Here is a 20603-nt window from a genome sequence, read left to right on the forward strand (position 1 = left end):
ATAGACAGAACAAAAATATAAACGCAACATGTAAAGTGTAGGTCCCATGTTTCATGAGCTGAAATAAAAAATCCCAGAAATGTTCTATATGCACACAAAAATTATTTCTCTCAGATTTTGTGAACAAATTTGTTTACATCTCTGTTAGTGAACAAGATAATCCATCCACCTGACAGGTATGGCATATCAAGAAGCTAATTAAACAGCATGATCATTACATAGGTGCACCATGTGCTGGGGACAATAAAAGCCTGTTGCACCCTCAACAACCACTGTGATTATTATTATTTGACCCTGCTGGTCATCTATGAACATTTGAACATCTTGGCCATGTTCTGTTATAATCTCCACCCAGCACAGCCAGAAGAGGACTGGCCACCCCTCATAGCCTGGTTCCTCTCTAGGTTTCTTCCTAGGTTCTGGCCTTTCTAGGGAGTTTTTCCTAGCCACCGTGCTTCTACACCTGCATTGCTTGCTGTTTGGGGTTTTAGGCTGGGTTTCTGAACAGCAGTTTGAAATATCAGCTGATGTAAGAAGGGCTTTATAAATACATTTGATTTGATTTAGAGTTGTACAACGCAAATGGCTATAAGAATCCTACATACAAAGTGGAATTTGCAGATACAACAGTCAAAATGCCTAATATAAGGCCTACAGTCCGTGCTCCCAAATACTGAAGAGTGTGATTTATTAGGTTACATGATCACCACAGTAGCCCCACACAGCTATACAAATACATTATGCAATTATATGGCCATTAAATAACACACAACAGCATGGCATATTTAGATAGTGGAATAAGCCTAAATCATATTTACTTTCTATTTTGCAGTTCAGGCGGTCATTTGCTGAAAGGCCAAGCCTATACGATGGCATGTACTACAATGGCATCATTATCAAATGCCATTCTAAAACAAGCTCTAGACTTTTATTTTGGAAATGAAACCGGAAAATCTGCAAAGCATCTCTAACATCTGGGCTAGAGTTGCTTGACTGACTAGCTAAGTTTCGACTAGCTACATTCGGTTCATGTCCTTTGCAGATGCCACATTCCTGACAAAGGTTTGTACGTTTAAAAAAGATCTGTAACCGAGTAAAGGGAGAATAAGTAAGAATTGAACGTGTAGATGTTAATTCACAGTAGTAACATAGGGTCTAAGTTTACAGATCTAATTGAACGGTTACGTTTCATGTTTCACGCATGGCTTTTCCTACGATCCTAACAATTTAGGTATGGATTTTATTATGATCCTAACGATACGTATGTTCAACGTTTTGGCAGATATCTGGCTCCATATATCTGGTCCAAAGGAGTACGACATTGTTGCCGCCCATAGCATTAAAGGTAAGGGAAGCCAGCAAGCTTCAGGACTCCCTTGACAAAATAAAAGTTTAAAAAAATGTACCAATCAGCATTGAGCTAAACTGAGCGAGCTCAACTGTGAATGGCCCTGGCGCACCAAAAAAAAATTGTCAAGGAAAGCCAGCTTGGATTTTGGAGTTACTCCTATCAAATCCCATTGAGAACATATGTCATTGACAGATGGGGATTTGGACTTCTGGTTTTACTTCATTCTCCATACGGGCCAATGATTTTTATGATTTATTCATACATTGTTGTAGAAGGCTAATGTTAACTAGCTAACGTTGCCCATGAATGTAAGTTAGGCTTCCAAGCAAGTATTTTAACCAGTTAGGCTAGGACAACCAAAAATAAAAGCTTGTACTGTATGAAAGAGTGATAGACCGTTTCGACAACATGAAAGAGAGGAGGATGGCATTGGCGTTTCTCTACAAGTAGGGTGACGCCTCGATCACACCGACAGCGGTTGTATTTTGGTACACCAAAAGTACATTCATTTCCAATGGTACGCAGCGTTTGCCTAGCAGCATTGCGTTGCAGAGGCAGTTGCAGTGCATTCTGTGTGGTGCATGCATTGGATTTATCGAACGTATGCGCCAAACTGTATGTGTGGACGGCTTGACAGAAATGGTAGCAGATGGTGAATGTTGAACTTTTGTTGTGCACATATCCAGATGATGCTGCTTACCATTTTGTGTAATGACGCTGTCGGTGTGATCAAGGTGTGACACGTGATCTAGACTACCTCGCCAGACTGGTGTGATCAAGGTGTGACACGTGATCTAGACTACCTCGCCAGACTGGTGTGATCAAGGTGTGACACGTGATCTAGACTACCTCGCCAGACTGGTGTGATCAAGGTGTGACACGTGATCTAGACTACCTCGCCAGACTGGCGCAACGGGTGGGTTGAGTTGCACTTGGTTTAGGACTAAGTGGACTGGTCCCAAACAACTAAACTGTACTCACCTGTCAAACAACTAAACTGTAATCACCCGGCATGCTATAAATCCTGAATGAAGCGCAGCCTGCACCTCTAGCCCATGGATAAAATCACTGCACCGTGAGCACACCCATCATTTGAATTTGTTGGAAGCAGAGAGAGAAGAAGATAGCTCTCAAAGTTAATGTGATTTTGTGGAAGATAAACTGAGCCACACGGCCTTCCTTGTGGCTCAGTTGGTAGAGCATGGTGTTTGCAACGCCAGGGTTGTGGGTTCGATTCCCACGGGGGGCCAGTACAAAAAAAAAATGTATGCATTCACTACTGTAAGTCGCTCTGGATAAGAGCGTCTGCTAAATGACTAAAATGTAAATGTAAATGTAAGGAGCAAGTTTAAGGTAAGAATAATCAAACAGCCTACTGATTTATTGCAGACAAATGATGATGAATATTTCCCACATTTGCTCCTCCTTGGATTTGGCAAAAGATATCAGAACTCAAGTAGGCATGATCTAAATTAGCATTTTCATGGATTAAAATGTTATCTTTGAAAAACGTTATTAAGCCTATAGCCATAAGGTTATATATTTCAATAGCAGACCAGTGGGTATTCGATGGTCATGAAATCACCTTTGTTGACTAAACCAGAACAAAGGAGAGTTTACCCCTTAATTTGTGAGCATGTGAAATAAAGCCTTCATTAGGCTATTATGCAGCATTGTGTAATTACAATGCAAGGCTTCAGGAAAAATGTACTTGTACTGATTATAATGAGCTAATGCTATAATGCCTATACATTTCCAGATGTTTTATTAAGACCTATGCATCTATTCTACATGGCAAGCTATTATTAGTTTATTATTGATCTCTTCACAGGTTTTGAGAATTCTGTGACACCCAACAGATACTCTGCTACCCCCAAAATGATTATCTTCAGGCATAGAAAAGGCTGTCTTATCACTGTTCTACTCTGCATCACTCTGCATCTTTGTGTTACATACTGGACACACTGGACAGCTATTCTCCAAGTCACTTGTTGATTTGGCAAAAATTGCCCTTCGGCTGCTGGGCGGGAAAATCTTTCCAAGTCATTGTGCATGTATCAAATGTATGACTCAGCCGGATGATGACCTCTGGTTTCAGAAGCGCTTCATCAGATCTATCAAACCATTTCTGACCAGAGAGAACAATAAACTTAATGAAGATACCAGAGCATGGTGGGGGGTAATTATTATATATATTTTTTAGATCAACTGTTCTTTAAAATGATACCATACCAAAATGGCAGAATAAACAGAATTGGATAAATAAAAGCATTGTCAGCGCACGTCCATAGAAAGGTACCTTGGGGGAAAACACCCCTTTAACACCCCCTGTGAGTTCCAAATGTCTCTAATGGTCGCCCCAGCGTGAGTTGTTTTATGTATGCGATGTCAGAATGCACTCACTGTTCCAAAATGTGATTGTTACGTGACAGGACTGTTATTAACACACACTGCCTGCTAATTATCTATAGGCTATGTTTCAACTTGTCAATTTCAAATTATTTTCTAACAATTTATTTTTTAGGTTTTATGGAGCTGGACAAACTTCTCTCTTTGAGGAGAGCCCAAGCACTTCCCCAGTATTCCTGCAGATCAAGTATGCAGACATTTGCGCAGTCTTGCACGAACTGGCACATTTTCTGGCCGGCGCTCGCATTGCCTTCATTGTTGTTTTCCTTACAAATAACTTTCTACATGTGTGCGTTCCTATCAAAGTAAGTGACTTATTTTCTGTATATCGTGTTGTCTTTTCTACTGTAGCATATGTATGTATGGAGCATAATAAATTTACAGCTTTATTCACATTTAACCTCTTACATCTAGACGTTCCGCTAGCGGAACACCTGCTCCTATATCCAATGATAGGCGTGGCGCGAATTACAAATTCCTCAAAAATACAAAAACTTCAATTTTTCAAACATATGACTATTTCACAGCATTTTAAAGACAAGACTCTCCTTTATCTAACCACACTGTCCGATTTCAATAAGGCTTTACAGCGAAAGCAAAACATTAGATTATGTCAGCAGAGTACCAAGCCAGAAATAATCAGACACCCATTTTTCAAGCTAGCATATAATGTCACAAAAACCCAGAAGACAGCTAAATGCAGCACTAACCTTTGATGATCTTCATCAGATGACACACCTAGGACATTATGTTATACAATACATGCATGTTTTGTTCAATCAAGTTCATATTTATATCAAAAAACAGCTTTTTACATTAGCATGTGACGTTCAGAACTAGCATACCCCCCGCAAACTTCCGGGGAATTTGCTAACAATTTACTAAATTACTCACGATAAACGTTCACAAAAAGCATAACAATAATTTTAAGAATTATAGATACAGAACTCCTCTATGCACTCGATATGTCCGATTTTAAAATAGCTTTTTGGTGAAAGCACATTTTGCAATGTTCTAAGTACATAGCCCAGGCATCACGGGCTAGCTATTTAGACACCCGGCAAGTTTAGCACTCACCAATATCAGATTTACTATTATAAAAGTTTGATTACCTTTTGTTGTCTTCGTCAGAATGCACTCCCAGGACTGCTACTTCAATAACAAATGTTGGTTTGGTCCAAAATAATCCATCGTTATATCCGAATAGCGGCGTTTTGTTCGTGCGTCCCAGACACTATCCGAATGGTAAAGAAGGGTCGTGCGCATGGCGCAATTCGTGACAAAAAAAATCTAAATATTCCATTACCGTACTTCGAAGCATGTCAACCGCTGTTTAAAATCCATTTTTATGCCATTTTTCTCGTAAAAAAGCGATAATATTCCGACCGGGAATGTCCATTTACCTAAACAGAGGAAAGAAAACAAAGCTTTCGGTCGACGCGGGCACGAGCCTGAGTCTCACAGTACTGTAACCAGCCACTACCCAAACGCGCTACTTTGTTTCAGCCAGAGCCTGCAAAGCCACGATTCAGCGTTTTGCCGCCTTCTGAGAACCTATGGCAGCCGTAGGAAGTGTCACGGGACAGCTAAGATCCTCACTCTTCAATAAACAGAGACAAGAAGAACGACACCTTGTCAGACAGGCCACTTCCTGCATGAAATCTTCTCAGGTTTTTGCCTGCCATATGAGTTCTGTTATACTCACAGACACCATTCAAACAGTTTTAGAAACTTTAGGGTGTTTTCTATCCAAAGCCAATAATTATATGCATATTCTAGTTACTGGGCAGGAGTAGTAACCAGATTAAATCGGGTACGTTTTTTATCCAGCCGTGAAAATACTGCCCCCTAGCCATAACAGGTTAAGTACCGGTGACAAATAAGGCATTCCAATTATTGCATAGATTGAAATGGACACCTATGATGTGTGTAAAATACTTGTACTAAAGGTTGTACTGATTATAATGAGCTAATGCTATAATGCTATGGCTCCATGTTTGTTGACATTGTACAATGCATTCTGTCAGACCAAAGATGTTATAATGAGGTGAATGAATGATTCACTCATCTTCTGAGTAAACTTCCAGAAGCGAGTGAAGGGAAGTGAATGATAGTAGATGACACACCCCCTTCAACATGCGTACTGCAAACAGAACAAACTCATCTTGTCTCCTCTTATTATCTTTGGTTGACGCGAAAAAACAAAAATGGCAGCACGCATAAACTACACATCGTCAGATTACTTTCGATTTCTAGAAAGTGTTTTACTCAATTATTTCGATCAATGGTGAGCTCGCCCATGATGTGACGAATTATAACTAGAAATTTCTATTAGCTAATTGATATTGTGGTTTCTGTGTTACGTCAATCTTTCCTCAGTTAGTGCTAGAACTAATGTAGCCTACAATTTCTGGTTTGGAAGATTGTGCGGGGACTTGCTTTCATTCAGCCACAACAGCATTAGTGAGGTCAGGAACCGGTGTTAGGCAATTAGGCCTGGCTTGCAGTCAGTGTTCCAATTCATCCCAAAGGTGTTCGATGGGGTTGAGGTCAGGGCTATGTGCAGGCCAGTCAAGTTCTTCCACACCGATCTCGACAAACCATTTCTGTATGGACCTCACTTTGTGCATGGGGGCATTGTCATGCTGAAACAGGAAAGGGCCTTACGCAAACTGTTGCCACAAACTTGGAAGCACAGAATCGTCTAGAATGTCATTGTATGCTGTAGTGTTAAGATTTCCCTTCACTGGAAGTAAGAGGCCTGAACCATGACAAACAGTTGACCGAGGCAGTTCTAGCAGGGCAGAAATTTGACGAACTGATTTGACGAACTGACCCAATGACAGATCCACGTTGAAAGTCACTGAGCTCTTCAGTAAGGCCATTCTACTACCACTGTGTGTCTATGGACATTGCATGGCTGTGTACTTGACTTTATACACCTGTCAGCAACGGGTGTGGTGAAATAGCCAAATCCACAAATTTGAAGGGGTGTCCACACGTACAGTGCATTCTGGAAAAATATTCAGACCCCTTGACTTTTTACAGATTTTGTTACGTTACAGCCTTATTCTAAAATGGATTAAATAAAACATTTTCCTCATCAATCTACACACAATACCTCATAATGACAAAGCGAAAACAGGTGCACCCTGTTTCCATTAATCATCCTTGAGATGTTTCTACAACTTGATTGGAGTCCACCTGTGGAAAATGCAATTGATTGGACATGATTTGGAAAGGCACACACCTGTCTATATAAGGTACCACAGTTGACAGTGCATGTCAGAGCAAAAACCAAGCCATGAGGTCAAAGGAATTGTCTGCAGAGCGCAGAGACAGGATTGTGGCAATGTACAGATCTGGGGGAAGGGAATCACAACATTTCTTCAGCAATGAAGGTCCCCAAGAACACAGTGGCCTCCATTGTTCTTAAATGGAAGAAGTTCAGAACAACCAAGACTCTTCCTAGAGCTGGCCGCCTGGCAAAATTGAGCAATCGGGGGAGAAGGGCCTTGGTCAGGGAGGTGACTAAGAACCCGATGGTCACTCTGTGGAGTTCCTCTGTGGAGATGGGAGAACCTTCCAGAAGGACAACCATCTCTGCTGCACACAACCAATCAGGCCTTTATGGTAGAGTAGCCAGACGGAAGCCACTCATCAGTAGAAGGCACATGACAGCCCGCTTTGAGTTTGCCAAATGGCACCTAAAGGACTCTCAGACCATGAGAAACAAGATTCTCTGGTCTGATGAAACCAAGATTAAACTCTGTTGCCTTGCACCATCCCTACGGTGAAGCATGGTGGTGGCAGAATCATGCTGTGGGTATGGTTTTAGGTGGCAGGGACTGGGAGACTAGTCAAAATCGAGGGAAAGATGAACAGAGCAAAGTACAGAGAGATCTTTGATGAAAACCTGGTCCAGAGCAGTAAGCACCTCAGACTGGGGCGAAGGTTCACCTTCCAACAGGACAAGGGCCATAATCACACAGCCAAGACAACGCAGGAGTGGCTTTGCACACTCTTGGCATTCTCTCAACCAGCTTCATGAGGTAGTCACCTGGAATAATTTAAATTAACAGGTGAGCCTTCTTAAAAGTTAAATTGTGGAATTTCTTTCCTTCTTAATGGGTTTGAGCCAATCAGTTGTGTTGTGACAAGGTAGGGGGGTATACAGAAGATAGCCCTATTTGGTAAAATACCAAGTTCATATTATGGCAAGAAGAGCGCAAAGAGAAACGGCAGTCCATCATTACTTTAAGACATGAAGGTCAGTCAATCTGAAAAAATTCAAGAACTTTGAAGTTTCTTCAAGTGCAGTCGCAAAAACCATCAAGCGCTATTATGAAACTGGCTCTCATGAGGACCACCACAGGAATGGAAGACCCGAGTTACCTCTGTTGCAGAGGATAAGTTCATTAGAGTTATCAGCCTCATATTGCAGCCCAAATAAATGCTTCACAGAGTTCAAGTAACAGACACATCTCACCACAACTGTTCAGAGACTGTGTGAATGAGGCAAATTGCTGCAAGGAAACCACTACTAAAGGACACCAATAAGAAGAAGAGACTTGCTTGGGCCAAGAAACATGAGCAATGGACATTAGACCGGTGGAAATTTGTCCTTTGGTCTAGAGTCCAAATCTGAGATTTTTGGTTCCAACCACCATGTCTTTGTGAGACGCGGTGTGGGTGAACGGATGACCTCGGCATGTGTATTTCCCACCTTAAAGCATGGAGGAGGGGGTGTTATGGCGTGGGTGTGCTTTGCTGGTGACCCTGATTTATTTAGAATTCAAGGCACACTTAACTAGCATGGCTACCACAGCATTCTGCAGCGATACGCCATCCCATCTGGTTTGTGCTTAGTGGGAACTATAATTTGTTTTTCAACAGGACAATGATCCAACACACCTCCAGACTGTGTAATGGCTATTTTACCAAGAAGGAGAGTAATGGAGTGCGGCATCAGATGACCTGGCCTCCACAACCCCCCCAACGTCAACCAAATTGAAATGGTTTGGGATGAGTTGGACCGCAGAGTGAAGGAAAAGCAGCCAACAAGAGCTGAGCATATGTGGGAACTCCTTCCAGACTGTTGGAAATGCATTACAGGTGAAGCTAGTTGAGAGAATGCCAAGAGTGTGCCAAGCTGTCATCCAGGCAAAGGGTGGCTATTTGAAGAATCTCAAATATAAAACATTTTTTTGATTTGTTAAACACTTTTTTGGTGTTATTAACACTTTTTTTTATGTGTTATTTCATAGTTTTGACGTCGTCACTACTATTCTACAATGTATAAAATAGTATAATTAAATTAAAACCCTTGAATGAGTAGGCGTTCTAAAACTTTTGACCGGTAGTATACATACACACACACACACACACACACACACACACACACACACGTATATTTAGCAAAACTAGTGGCATCCAGGGAAAGTGTTAATTTTTGGGGGGTGACAGAGTGGTTTCTGTGAAAATTACTGGGAGGGAGTTGTTTAACCACAAGACACCCTAACCTACATACACAGACCTACAAAGCAACAATAGATACTATCCCATGTCATTCAACCATTAAAATTAAACAAAAACTAATTGGAAAAGTGACCTGTGGCGGGTAATTTATTATTAAAAACTTCATTACAGTATCCTACCCCATCTATAAAGAACAACTGGTCAACTGTGCAGAAACAGTAGTGTCCTTTGTAGATTAGCCTATTAACGTTCATGTTGGTCAATGAATGCGCCAAACTACCACTATACTGTAGTGAATGGCGGGTCCGGGAAGCGAACCCAGGTCGCTGATGTGAAAGACAAACACACATATACTCATCGCACCAATAGGGTTAACCCAGTTGTAACGTGGCTCATATACATGTGTTTTTATTTGTATTTTCGTATTTTGTTTTTTTCAGAATTAACTTTCATTGGATGTTTTAGGCTGCAATTTAAAAACACGGTCACTGACAACTGTTTGCTATTGTCATCAACAATAACTTGAGTGTAAAGAGCAGGTGGCTGTATTCAATACGTATGTGTTTTATTGATGTATTACGTTTATTTGGACAGAGACAATGTTATCCTGATCCATTGCACCAGATTTAGCCAACAGCTCATTTCCATTTGCAGTCCCTGGGCAGGTGAAAACGTAAACATGAAACACAATCCGTTATCACTTCAGTGTGAGGGTTCTCTCTGATGCTATGGTGTGTAATTTGCATTGTGTAATTTGCATTGTGCTGTTTTTGGTGTGTATCTGTTGTGTTTTATGTAGGTTATTGGCTGGTGGAATCAAATAAAGTACTACCTTACCTTATCACCAGAAATTGCAGGATGACCGTAGCACAGCCACCTTCAGCGAGGTGGTGGAGAAGTTGTTCCAGGTCATCCCTGATGCTGACCTTTACATGGACGCGGGCCCTGAGCGCTGTAGGACCTGTGCTGTGGTGGGGAACTCTGGGAACCTTAAGGGCTCCCACTACAGAGCCCTCATCGACTCCAATGATGTCATCATAAGGCCAACAAAGGGTGTTGATAGACTTTCCACAAAGCCTGTTTCAGCATGGGCAGTGCCATTGAGGACTCAGCAGGAGGGATAAGCTATCCCTCCTACCTCCAAATGTGTACTTGTTCACTTCCCTTTAATGATTTGAAAGGAAATGACTATATAAGAAATATGGTGGAAACTCCCACTAGCCCATGCCTCCACCAATCCAATGCTTTTGGATTTGTGAGAAGTAGTGAACATTCTATAGCTGGAGGTGGCAATAAACCACCAACCTTGGCTTTATGCCTGTTCAGAACACACGCTCCAGGTAGCAGTAAGCACCATTTCAGCATGTGTACTGACTGCCAATAAATAAGTAGAATAAGAAGAAATCAACTACTTTAAAATAGAGATAGCCCTCAAGGGCGCTACCAACACTGTCACTACGTGTTTTGAATTCAAGTGCTTTGAAATATTGCTGTCATGATATGGGTCACTGCTTATTATTTTACTGCGTTATCCAGAATGAACATGGCTCCTACCTTTAGCTATGAGGAGGATGTAGGAAGCCGCACCACACATCAAGTCATGTACCCAGAGAGTGCTATTGATCTGGACAACACCACCAGGTTCCTGCTGATCCCTTTGAAGACTCTGGACCTTCAGTGGCTACCCGGCGCCATCACCAATGGATCTAACATCACGTAGTGAGTAACCACTTATTATAGATTCTGGTTTGATTAGTCTAGCAGTCTGTTACACCATGCATTTTAATAAGATTACCTAGCACCTAGCACCTCTGGATGAAATCAGTCTTATTTTATTCAACAGCTCATATTTACCTCTTAGACCAAAGATAAAGGCCAACAAAGATTAGGTGAGTACCTTGTTGATCATGATGTATTTACTATTATTATTATTATTATTATTATTATTATCTAGTGGCCTTGTGGTTAGTGTCCGCACCCGAGATTGGAAGGTTGGACGTTCAATCCCCGGCAGAGTCATACCGAAGACAAACAAAAATGGGACCCAGTGCGTCTCTGCTTGGCACTCAGCTTTAAGGAGATAGATTGAGGATAAGGCCCAGCGATAGACTAGCGTCATGTCAAGGGGTGATCCTTGTACATCAAGCTGCCTCACCTTACAGAAACAGGATATAGGCTCCTGCTCCCATAACCATTCCAGGGCAAGCCTACTTACTTTACTACAAAACATCTACAGAGTCAATGATATCTAATGAATGATATTTTTATATCTTGGACCCTATGATACACTTGTAATGCTTGTAATTGAGGATCTGTGTTAGGTATGGGCAGAGCCATCTATTACGATAAATAAGTATACATATATAAATACATTGAAATAAATGAAATATGGCTCATGGTATGGGTGGTTTCCTAACAAAAGAGGCAGTGAGGTCAGAAATGATTTGGATTGGTATTTGCCTAAAGGCAAATGTGTCATTACGAGTCATGACCTGGCTCATAGTTTGAGACGGCATCAGAATGGATGTGTACTAACAGTGCATCATGCCATCTATTCTCTGAGAATATCACATCTAACAACGGAAGTTCTCAAATTTGCTGTATCACAAGTCATCATTCCTCTTTTTCTAATTGAATCACATTGATATGTACATGGTATGTATAATATATTCCATACAGGTCTTGGTTCTTAATCCTGCATTTATGAAATATGTTCACGAAGTCTGGCTTGATTATCAAGGCATATACCCCTCCACTGGATTCATGGCTTTATTATTAGCCGTACACGTGACGAGGTAAGACTTCTTATACATATCAAAAATACATGCACTGCTAGGAATGTGGATAGGAGTGTACTTTCTCAGCTCTCTACAAGACACACTGGATAATAAAGAAATGACACACAATATACTACACACGATAGGAGTATAGAAGAACAACACTGACATCTAATGGCTTTAAGTAGGGCTGGTGATATGGCCTAACATTTTCAAACGTGTGTGTGTGTGTGTGTGTGTGTGTGTATATATATATATATATATAGTGAATCACCCATACGTTTGAAAATGTTAGGCCATATCACCAGCCCTACTTGATGTACAAGTATCAACCCTTGACATGATGCTAGTCTATCGCAGGGCCTTATCCTCAATCTATCTCCTTAAAGCTGAGTGCCAAGCAGAGACGCACTGGGTCCCATATATATATATATATATATATATATATATATATATATATATATATATATATATATATATATATATATAGTACCAGTCAAACGTTTGGACACACCTACTCATTCAAGGGTTTTCCTTATTTGTACTATTTTCTACATTGTAGAATAATAGTGAAGACATCAAAAGTATGAAATAGCACATATGGAATTTTGTACTAAAAGTGCAAAACAAATAAAAATCTATTTTATATTTGAGATTCTTCAAAGTAGCCAGTCTTTGCATTGATGACAGCTATGCACACTCTTGGCGTTCTCTCAACCAGCTTCATGAGGTAGTGACCCAGAACGCATTTTAATTAACAGGTGTGCCTTGTTAAAAGTTCATAAGTGGAATTTCTTTCCTTCTTAATGCGTTTGAGACAATCAGTTGTGTTGTGACAAGGTAGGGGTGGTTTACAGAAGATAGCCCTATTTGATAAAAGACCAAGTCCATATTATGGCAAGAACAGCTCAAATAAGCAAAGAGAAATGACAGTCCATCATTACTTTAAAATATGAAGGTAAGTCAAACTGGAAAATGTCAAGAACTTTGAAAGTTTCTTCAAGTGCAGTTGCTAACACCATCAAGAGCTATGATTAAACTGTCTCTCATGAGGACCGCCACAGGAAAGGAAGACCCAGAGTTACCTCTGCTGCAGAGGATAAATTCATTAGAGTTACCAACCTCAAATTGCAGCGCAAATAAATGCTTCACAGGGTTCAAGTAACAGACACATCTCAACATCAACTGTTCAGAGGAGATTGCTGTGAATCAGGCCTTCATGATCAAATTGCTGCAAAGAAACCACTACAAAAGGACACTAATGAGAAGAGACTTGCTTGGGCCAAGAAACGCGAGCAATGGACATTAGACAGGTGGAAATCTGTCCTTTGGTATGATGAGTGCAAATTTGAGATTTTTGGTTCCAACCACCATGTCTTTATGAGACGCAGAGTTGGTGAACGGATGATCTCAGCATGTGTGGTTCCCACCGTGAAGCATGGAGGAGGAGGTGTGATGATGTGGGGGTGCTTTGCTGGTGACATTGTCAGTGATTTATTTAGAATTCAAGGCACACATAACCAGCATGGCTACCACAGCATTCTGCAGCAATACGCCATCCCATCTGGTTTGGGCTTAGTGGGACTATCATTTGTTTTTCAACAGGACAATGACCTAACACACCTCCAGACTGTGTAAGGGCTATTTGACCAAGAAGAAGAGTGATGGAGTGCTGCATCTGATGACGTGGCCTCCACAATCACCCGACCTCAACCCACTTGAGATGGTTTGGGGTGAGTTGGACCGCAGAGTGAAGGAAAAGCAGTCAACAAGTGCTCAGTATATGTGGGAACTCCTTCAAGACTGTTGGAAAAGCATTCAAGGTGACTACCTCATGAAGCTGGTTGAGAGAATGCCAAGAGTGTGCTTTTTTTTTTTTTCTCTAAATAAGCTATTTTGTACAATTAAAGGTAAAATACACTGCATTTCATACAAACAGCAATAAAACTAATGACTTCAGGGCTTGTGAAATTATACCTAGGCTAAATATAAGCCTTCCATAACCATGAGACCCACTAATCATTTAAATATTTCATGAAAATAGTTTAACCTGTTTTTTTTCTATCTTGCTTTCAAGACTGTCTATCAAAATGCCCTTTTTGTTTCAGATTTAACCAGAACCATGCATACTGCCCATTCACTAATGACAAACTTCTTGTAGCAGACATTTATAGAAAATGAAGACAGGTCTCATAAACAATCTCCCAACCACAAGCCCACGTGCTAGTTGTAGCCAGCTTATCTTGATATTTAAAGTGGAACTGACAGTGTTAACTACTTTGCTGATATGAAACAAGCAAATCAGTCAAATATACAATTCCCAGTTTATACTGGAAAACCAACTTTGTAAGAGGTTTTAAAAATAGGTCATATTTAACTAAAAATCCCATGACGCAGAGTAAGGCATTGTTGGCAGTTCAATGCATGACTAATAATTCACCAATAAATGTTTTACTAGTCCAACAAATATTATATCTGGTTGTAAATTACAGCTGGGCTGGTACATTGTTTGCTGCCTCCATTCGGGATCCACTGTTTCAGTTTCAATGACTCAATATTTTGGACAAAAACGGACGAATGTCGCTAAGGCTGGGAATGTCAATAAAATCAAACTAGCTAGGGCAATGATCACAAGTCAGTCATAACATGTCAGATACTGTATGCTAGTTTATCTATTTCTTTAACAAGCTAAAAACACTGAGTATAAGGTTAGCTAGCCAGCTGCTGGGAAGATGTTGTCATGGGAAGAGTTGTTGAAAGGCCGACTTTTTCCCCCATATTGTTTTTCTGTGGCTACAACTAGAGATGCACGTGTCATTTGCTTTACTAGCAAGAAATGTAAATCACTTGGCGTGCTATGCTGAACTTAAACGACTGTTACAGTCGATGTCAAATGTATTTGGCATCGATCAAATGGGCAGGCAGTCAAATTTCCATTCATTTGTCAAAACGTGGGTTTGGATACGCATGCATTGGGCGAGCAGGCGCCTATTCTCCATCGTTTATCAGCGCAATTCTGACCGCCAACTACAAGCTGAAAAAGTTTCAGTTTATCTACCGTTTCCACGTTAGCTATATTAGCTCATCTCGCTCTGGCTAACAGTTGTTGATCTTGTTGATGTGCATTGGCAACTGACAGAGAGCCTACCTTTTTCATGGTTGCTTGATCAATAGGACTGTACATTTCCCAAATGTAAGACGACTCCCGTGGTATTTACATATTTGCACAAACCATTCAGGTGTATTTTGTAAAGTCCTGCTGTTGCTACTGCCTGTAAACACATTCCAGTTCAAAGTAAATGATGGCAGGCCCCATTGTCCAAACGCATGGCCTACTGTAGCTCTGATTGGCTATAGCGTATCGGTCTGACTAAACTCCAGGGTTGGACAAGATATGTTTTTATTAAAGGTTTTATTTGCTGCAGTGTGTATTAATTGTCCAAACGCATGGCCGCGTTCCCACTGTAATTGCTAAAGAATTTTAACAAATGCCTTACTCTACCTCATTCCCAAACATTCTATGAATGTATGAAATTGTAAAATGGGCATATCGAAGTGGTCGCTTGTCAGAAAATGTCAAACAAAAAGGCATCATATTCGTCCTGGGGGTGTATATTAGCAGATTTAAATCATATTTCATGTTGCTCAAACGCAGTCTAGCCAACGTGGATCTATTTGCTTGCTAACAAGGTATCCTGAACAAAAATATAAATGCAAAATGTTGGTTTCATGAGCTGAAATAAAAGATCCCAGAAATTGTTCATATGCAAAAAAAAGCTTATTTCTCTCAAATTGTGTGCACAAATGTGTTTACATCCCTGTTAGTGACCATTTCTCCTTTGCCAAGATAATCCATCCACCTGACAGGTGTGACATATCAAGAAGCTGATTAAACAGCATGATCATTACTCAGACTCCCCTTGTGTTGGGACAATAAAAGGCCACCAAAATGTGCAGTTATTGGACACAACACAATGCCAGAGATGTCTCAAGTTTTGAGGGAGCATGCAATTGGCATCCTGACTGCAGGAATGTCCACCAGAGCTGTTGCCAGAGAATTTAATGTAAATTTCTCTACCATAAGCCACCTCCAACATCACAACCACAGACCACGTGTAACCACACCAGCCCATGACCTCCAAGTCAGGCTTACTCACCTGCAGGATCGTCTAAGACCAGCCACCCGAACAGCCGATGAAACTGTGAATCTGCACAACTGAAGAATTTCTGCACAAACTGTCATAAACCGTCTCAGGGAAGCTCATCTGCGTGTTCGTCGTCCTCACTGGGGTCTTGACCTGACTACAGTTCCGCGCCGTTTACAACTTCAGTGGGGAAATACTCACCTTCGATGGCCACTGGCATGCTGGAGAAGTGTGCTCTTCATGGAGGAATCCCGGTTTCAACTCTACCGGGCAGATGGCATCGTATGGCATCGTGTGGGCGAGCGGTTTGAGATATCAATGTTGTGAACAGAGTGCCTCATAGTTGTGGTTGGGTTATGGTATAAGCTATGGACAACAAACACAATTGCATTGTGACTGCACAGAGATACCGTGACGAGATCCTGAGGCCCATTGTTGTGCCATTTATCTGGCACCATCACCTCATGTTTCAGCATGATAATGCACGCCCCCATGTCGCAAGGATCTGTACAGAATTACTGGAAGCTGAAAATGTCCCAGTTCTTCCATGGCCTGCATACTCATCAAAAATGTCACCTGATGAGCATTTTTGGGATGCTCCGGATCGACGTATACGACAGCGTGTTCCAGTTCCCAGCAATATCCAGCAACTTTGCATAGCCATTTTTTTTTATTTCAGTTTTTGTATTTCACCTTTAACCAGGAAGGCCAGTTGAGAACAAGTTCTCATTTACAACTGCGACCTGGCCAAGATAAAGCAAAGCAGTGTGACAAAAACAGCACAAAGTTACACATGGGATAAACAATCGTAGTCAATAACACAATAGAAAAATCTGTATACAGTGTGCGCAAATGAAGTAAGGAGGTAAGGCAATAAATAGGCCATAGTAGCGAAGTAATTACAATTTAGTAAATTAACACTGGAGTGATAGATGTGCAGATGATGATGTGCAAGTAGAAATACTGGTGTGCAAAAAAAGTATATTAAAAACAATATGGGGATGAGGTAGGTAGTTGGATGGGCAATTTACAGATGGGCTGTGTACTGCTGCAGCGATCGGTGAGCTGCTCAAACAGCTGATGCTTAAAGTTAGTGAGGGAGATAAGTCTACAACTTCAGCAATTTTTGCAATTCGTTCCAGTCATTGGCAGCAGAGAACTGGAAGGAAAGGCGGCCAAAGAGATGTTGGCTTTGGGGATGACCAGTGAGATATACCTGCTGGAGCGCGTGCTACAGGTGGGTGTTGTTATGGTGACCAGTGAGCTGAGACAAGGCGGGGCTTTACCTAGCAAAGACTTATAGATGACCTGGAGCCAGTGGGTCTGGCGACGAATATGTAGCGAGGGCCAGCCGACGAGAGCATATAGGTCGCAGTGGTGGGTGGAATATGGGGCTTTGGTGACAAAACGGATGGCACTGTGATAGCAAACTGGATGCAGTCTGAGTAGAGAGTTGGAGGCTATTTTGTAAATGACATTGTTGAGGATCGGTAGGATAGTCAGTTTTACGAGGGTATGTTTGGCAGCGTGAGTGAAGGAGGCTTTGTTTGCGAAATAGAAAGCCTATTCTACATTTATTTTTGGATTGGAGATGTTTAATATGAGTCTGGAAGGAGAGTTTACAGTCTAGACACCTAGGTATTTATAGTAGTCCACATATTCTAAGTCAGAACCATCCAGAGTAGTGATGCTAGTCGGGCGGGCGGGTGCAGGCAGCGATCGGTTGAAGAGCATGTTCTACTAGCATTTAAGAGCAGTTGGAGGCCACGGAAGGAGGTTGTATGGCATTAAAGCTCGTTTGGAGGTTTGTTAACAGTGTCCAAAGAAGGGCCAGATGACACCATTCTGAATACGTCTGCGTAGAGGTGGATCAAGGAATCACCCTTGGCAAGAGCGACATCATTGATATATATATATATATATATATATATATATATATATATATATATATATATATATATATATATATACATACATACATACATACATACATACATACATACATACATACATACATACATACATACACACACACAGAGAAAAGAGTCGGCCCGAGAATTGAACCATGTGGTACCCCCACAGAGACTGCCAGAGGTCCGGACAAGAGAGGTGTGACAACTGTGCTTAAAGCATCAGACAAGCTCAGTAGCCTACATATAGTTAAAACACATAGGATGTGTCAATATAGGGAAAAATACACGTTAAAACATTTTGACTAATTGATTGGTCGAAAGAACAGACAACTGAAGAAGACAACTGAAGGTGGACCAAGAATTTTTTTTTTGTCGGGGACAGCCCTAGACTGACAACATTCCGCAGGCCACAATCAACAGCCAGCTCAACTCAATGTGAAGGAGATGTGTTGAGCATGAGGCAAATGGTAGTCACACCAGATACTGACTGGTTTTCTGATCCACGTGTAACAGCATAGCTTCCATCCCTCTCCTCGCCCCTACCTGGGCTCGAACCAGGGACCCTCTGCACACATCGACAACAGCATCGTTACCCATCGCTCCACAAAAGCTACGGCCCTTGCAGAGCAAGGGGAACAACTACTTCAAGGTCTCAGCGCGAGTGACATCACTGATTGAAACGCTACTAGCGCGCACCCCGCTAACTAGCTAGCCATTTCACATCGGTTACACACGTACATACATTTTTTTCTGTATTCCCAGTCATGTGAAACCCATAGATTAGAGCCTAATTCATTTATTTCAAGTGACTGATTTCCTTATATGAACTGTAACTCAGTAAAATCTTAGAAATTGTTGCAGTTATATTTTTATTTAGTGTAGAACAGTTGAATTGTTATGAACACACATTTCTTTCCGTCTCTAACTGTTTGAACAGCATGCTAGTCTGTCCACTTTGTTCAGATGTTGAAATCAAGTGGCCAACTTATTTCTCAGAATGAGAACGAGTGGCCAATTACTTCGTTTTTTATTATGCTCATTGCACATTTATAAAACAGACTAGACAGCTAGTATAACAGTCTGTGGCTAAAATGCTGCTAGCAGTACCTGTGCATGACAGAATTAATGTTCATTGATAGGATACTTTTATTTTAGTATTGTCTGCTCTTTGCGCAATTTGAGGAGTTGATACATAAAAAGAGCATCATTAGAAAGGTTAAGTTCTCCTCTACAGTAAAATGTCTCAATGTGTTTCGGTGCCCATATGACCCATTTTGGACCAAACAAAAAATGCAAATGGCGTGTTAAAACCCGCTTGTCAGAGAGGAAGAAGTGACATTTGATCTTTGTTGTGAATGGTAGGAGGGCGAGGAGCTGAGTGTGTGTGTGTGCGTAAATGTTAGTGCACAGTCTCAGCAGAAGGAGTGAAGGAGAAGAGACCAAAAATACACGAGAACAAGCGAACATAATTCTTTTAAATAAAAATACCACTTGATTCTTGTGATGCATGCATTTGGTGCTAAAACAAACTAATGAATTGCTCAACCCTACCTATAGGTTGCATAAACAAAATATCACATTGCCATAAATACAACCTTTCGTAAACCTTATTATTAAACTAACTCTAAACATTTAATTCCAATGCAGGTGAATGTGTATGGATTTGGTAAAGACAAAGATGGTCACTGGCACCACTACTTGGAAGCACCAACCAATAAATGGCTCAAAACTGGAATACACGATGGAAACTATGAGTACAAGGTCGTCATGAAGCTCTCGGAAAAATTCAAACTACAGATATATTAAGTGATTTTGATAACTCATCCAGATGATTTAATTCACAGCTGTATGCTGCAATAATCTATTGAAGAAAGTCATCAAATAGGTGTTAGCCTATTGTCTACATTGCACAGCATTTACATTATTTTAACCTTATCCTTTTATCTGCACTACCCATTTTGGTTTTGCATGAACTTGAACAATGGACCTATTGTGTCCGTTTGAACTTAAAGTAATCAGCAGTTATTAGCCATTAAATCAAATGGCTCCCTTGTAGTAAAATATTTAGAGTTGTACATGTGTGAGGGTGGTTGTGTTTTTGATGGCATGGACAACTAGTTTTATACTTTCTGAACCTTATTTGGTTACATACTTACCTGAATGAAAGGACTGTTACTGTAAATGTTACTATTACTTACTTGGGAGGATTTTGTTTCTACTTTTCCATTGACTGATTAAAGTAATATACACCACCTGCATCAGATAGGCTTACATGCCCTTTGGTCTGTATGGATTTATCACATGGCTGTATGACCATAAGTACAACACTGACATCTAGAGGCTAAACACTGGTATAATGTGTTAGATTGTTAGACGTGACATCTCATTGCTATGAAATATGACTTTATTCAAAATGATCACTTACATATTCATTTATACGGTTAAATGTTTTATCATCCTCATAAAACACAACTGAGTGAATGAGAAGTGGCAAGGAGCTTATGGCCAGGTTGTCAGTTAATCATAACAA

At 40.8% G+C, this 20603-nt stretch overlaps 1 protein-coding gene across 1 annotated transcript; it reads left to right on the forward strand.

Moving 5' to 3' along the window:
* The first annotated feature begins 3229 nt into the window (after positions 1-3229).
* LOC106588574 (CMP-N-acetylneuraminate-beta-galactosamide-alpha-2,3-sialyltransferase 1) lies at positions 3230-20088 on the forward strand. The gene is given in 8 exon segments (XM_014177718.3): positions 3230-3286; positions 3288-3530; positions 10087-10280; positions 10775-10957; positions 11082-11127; positions 11918-12025; positions 12841-12855; positions 19721-20088. Coding segments are annotated over 8 exon segments (1005 nt in total). The 3' UTR covers positions 19880-20088.
* The last annotated feature ends 515 nt before the right edge of the window (positions 20089-20603 follow it).

Source organism: Salmo salar, chromosome 27, assembly GCF_965601325.2.
Source record: "Salmo salar chromosome 27, fSalSal1, whole genome shotgun sequence".
Classification (NCBI taxonomy): domain Eukaryota; kingdom Metazoa; phylum Chordata; class Actinopteri; order Salmoniformes; family Salmonidae; genus Salmo; species Salmo salar.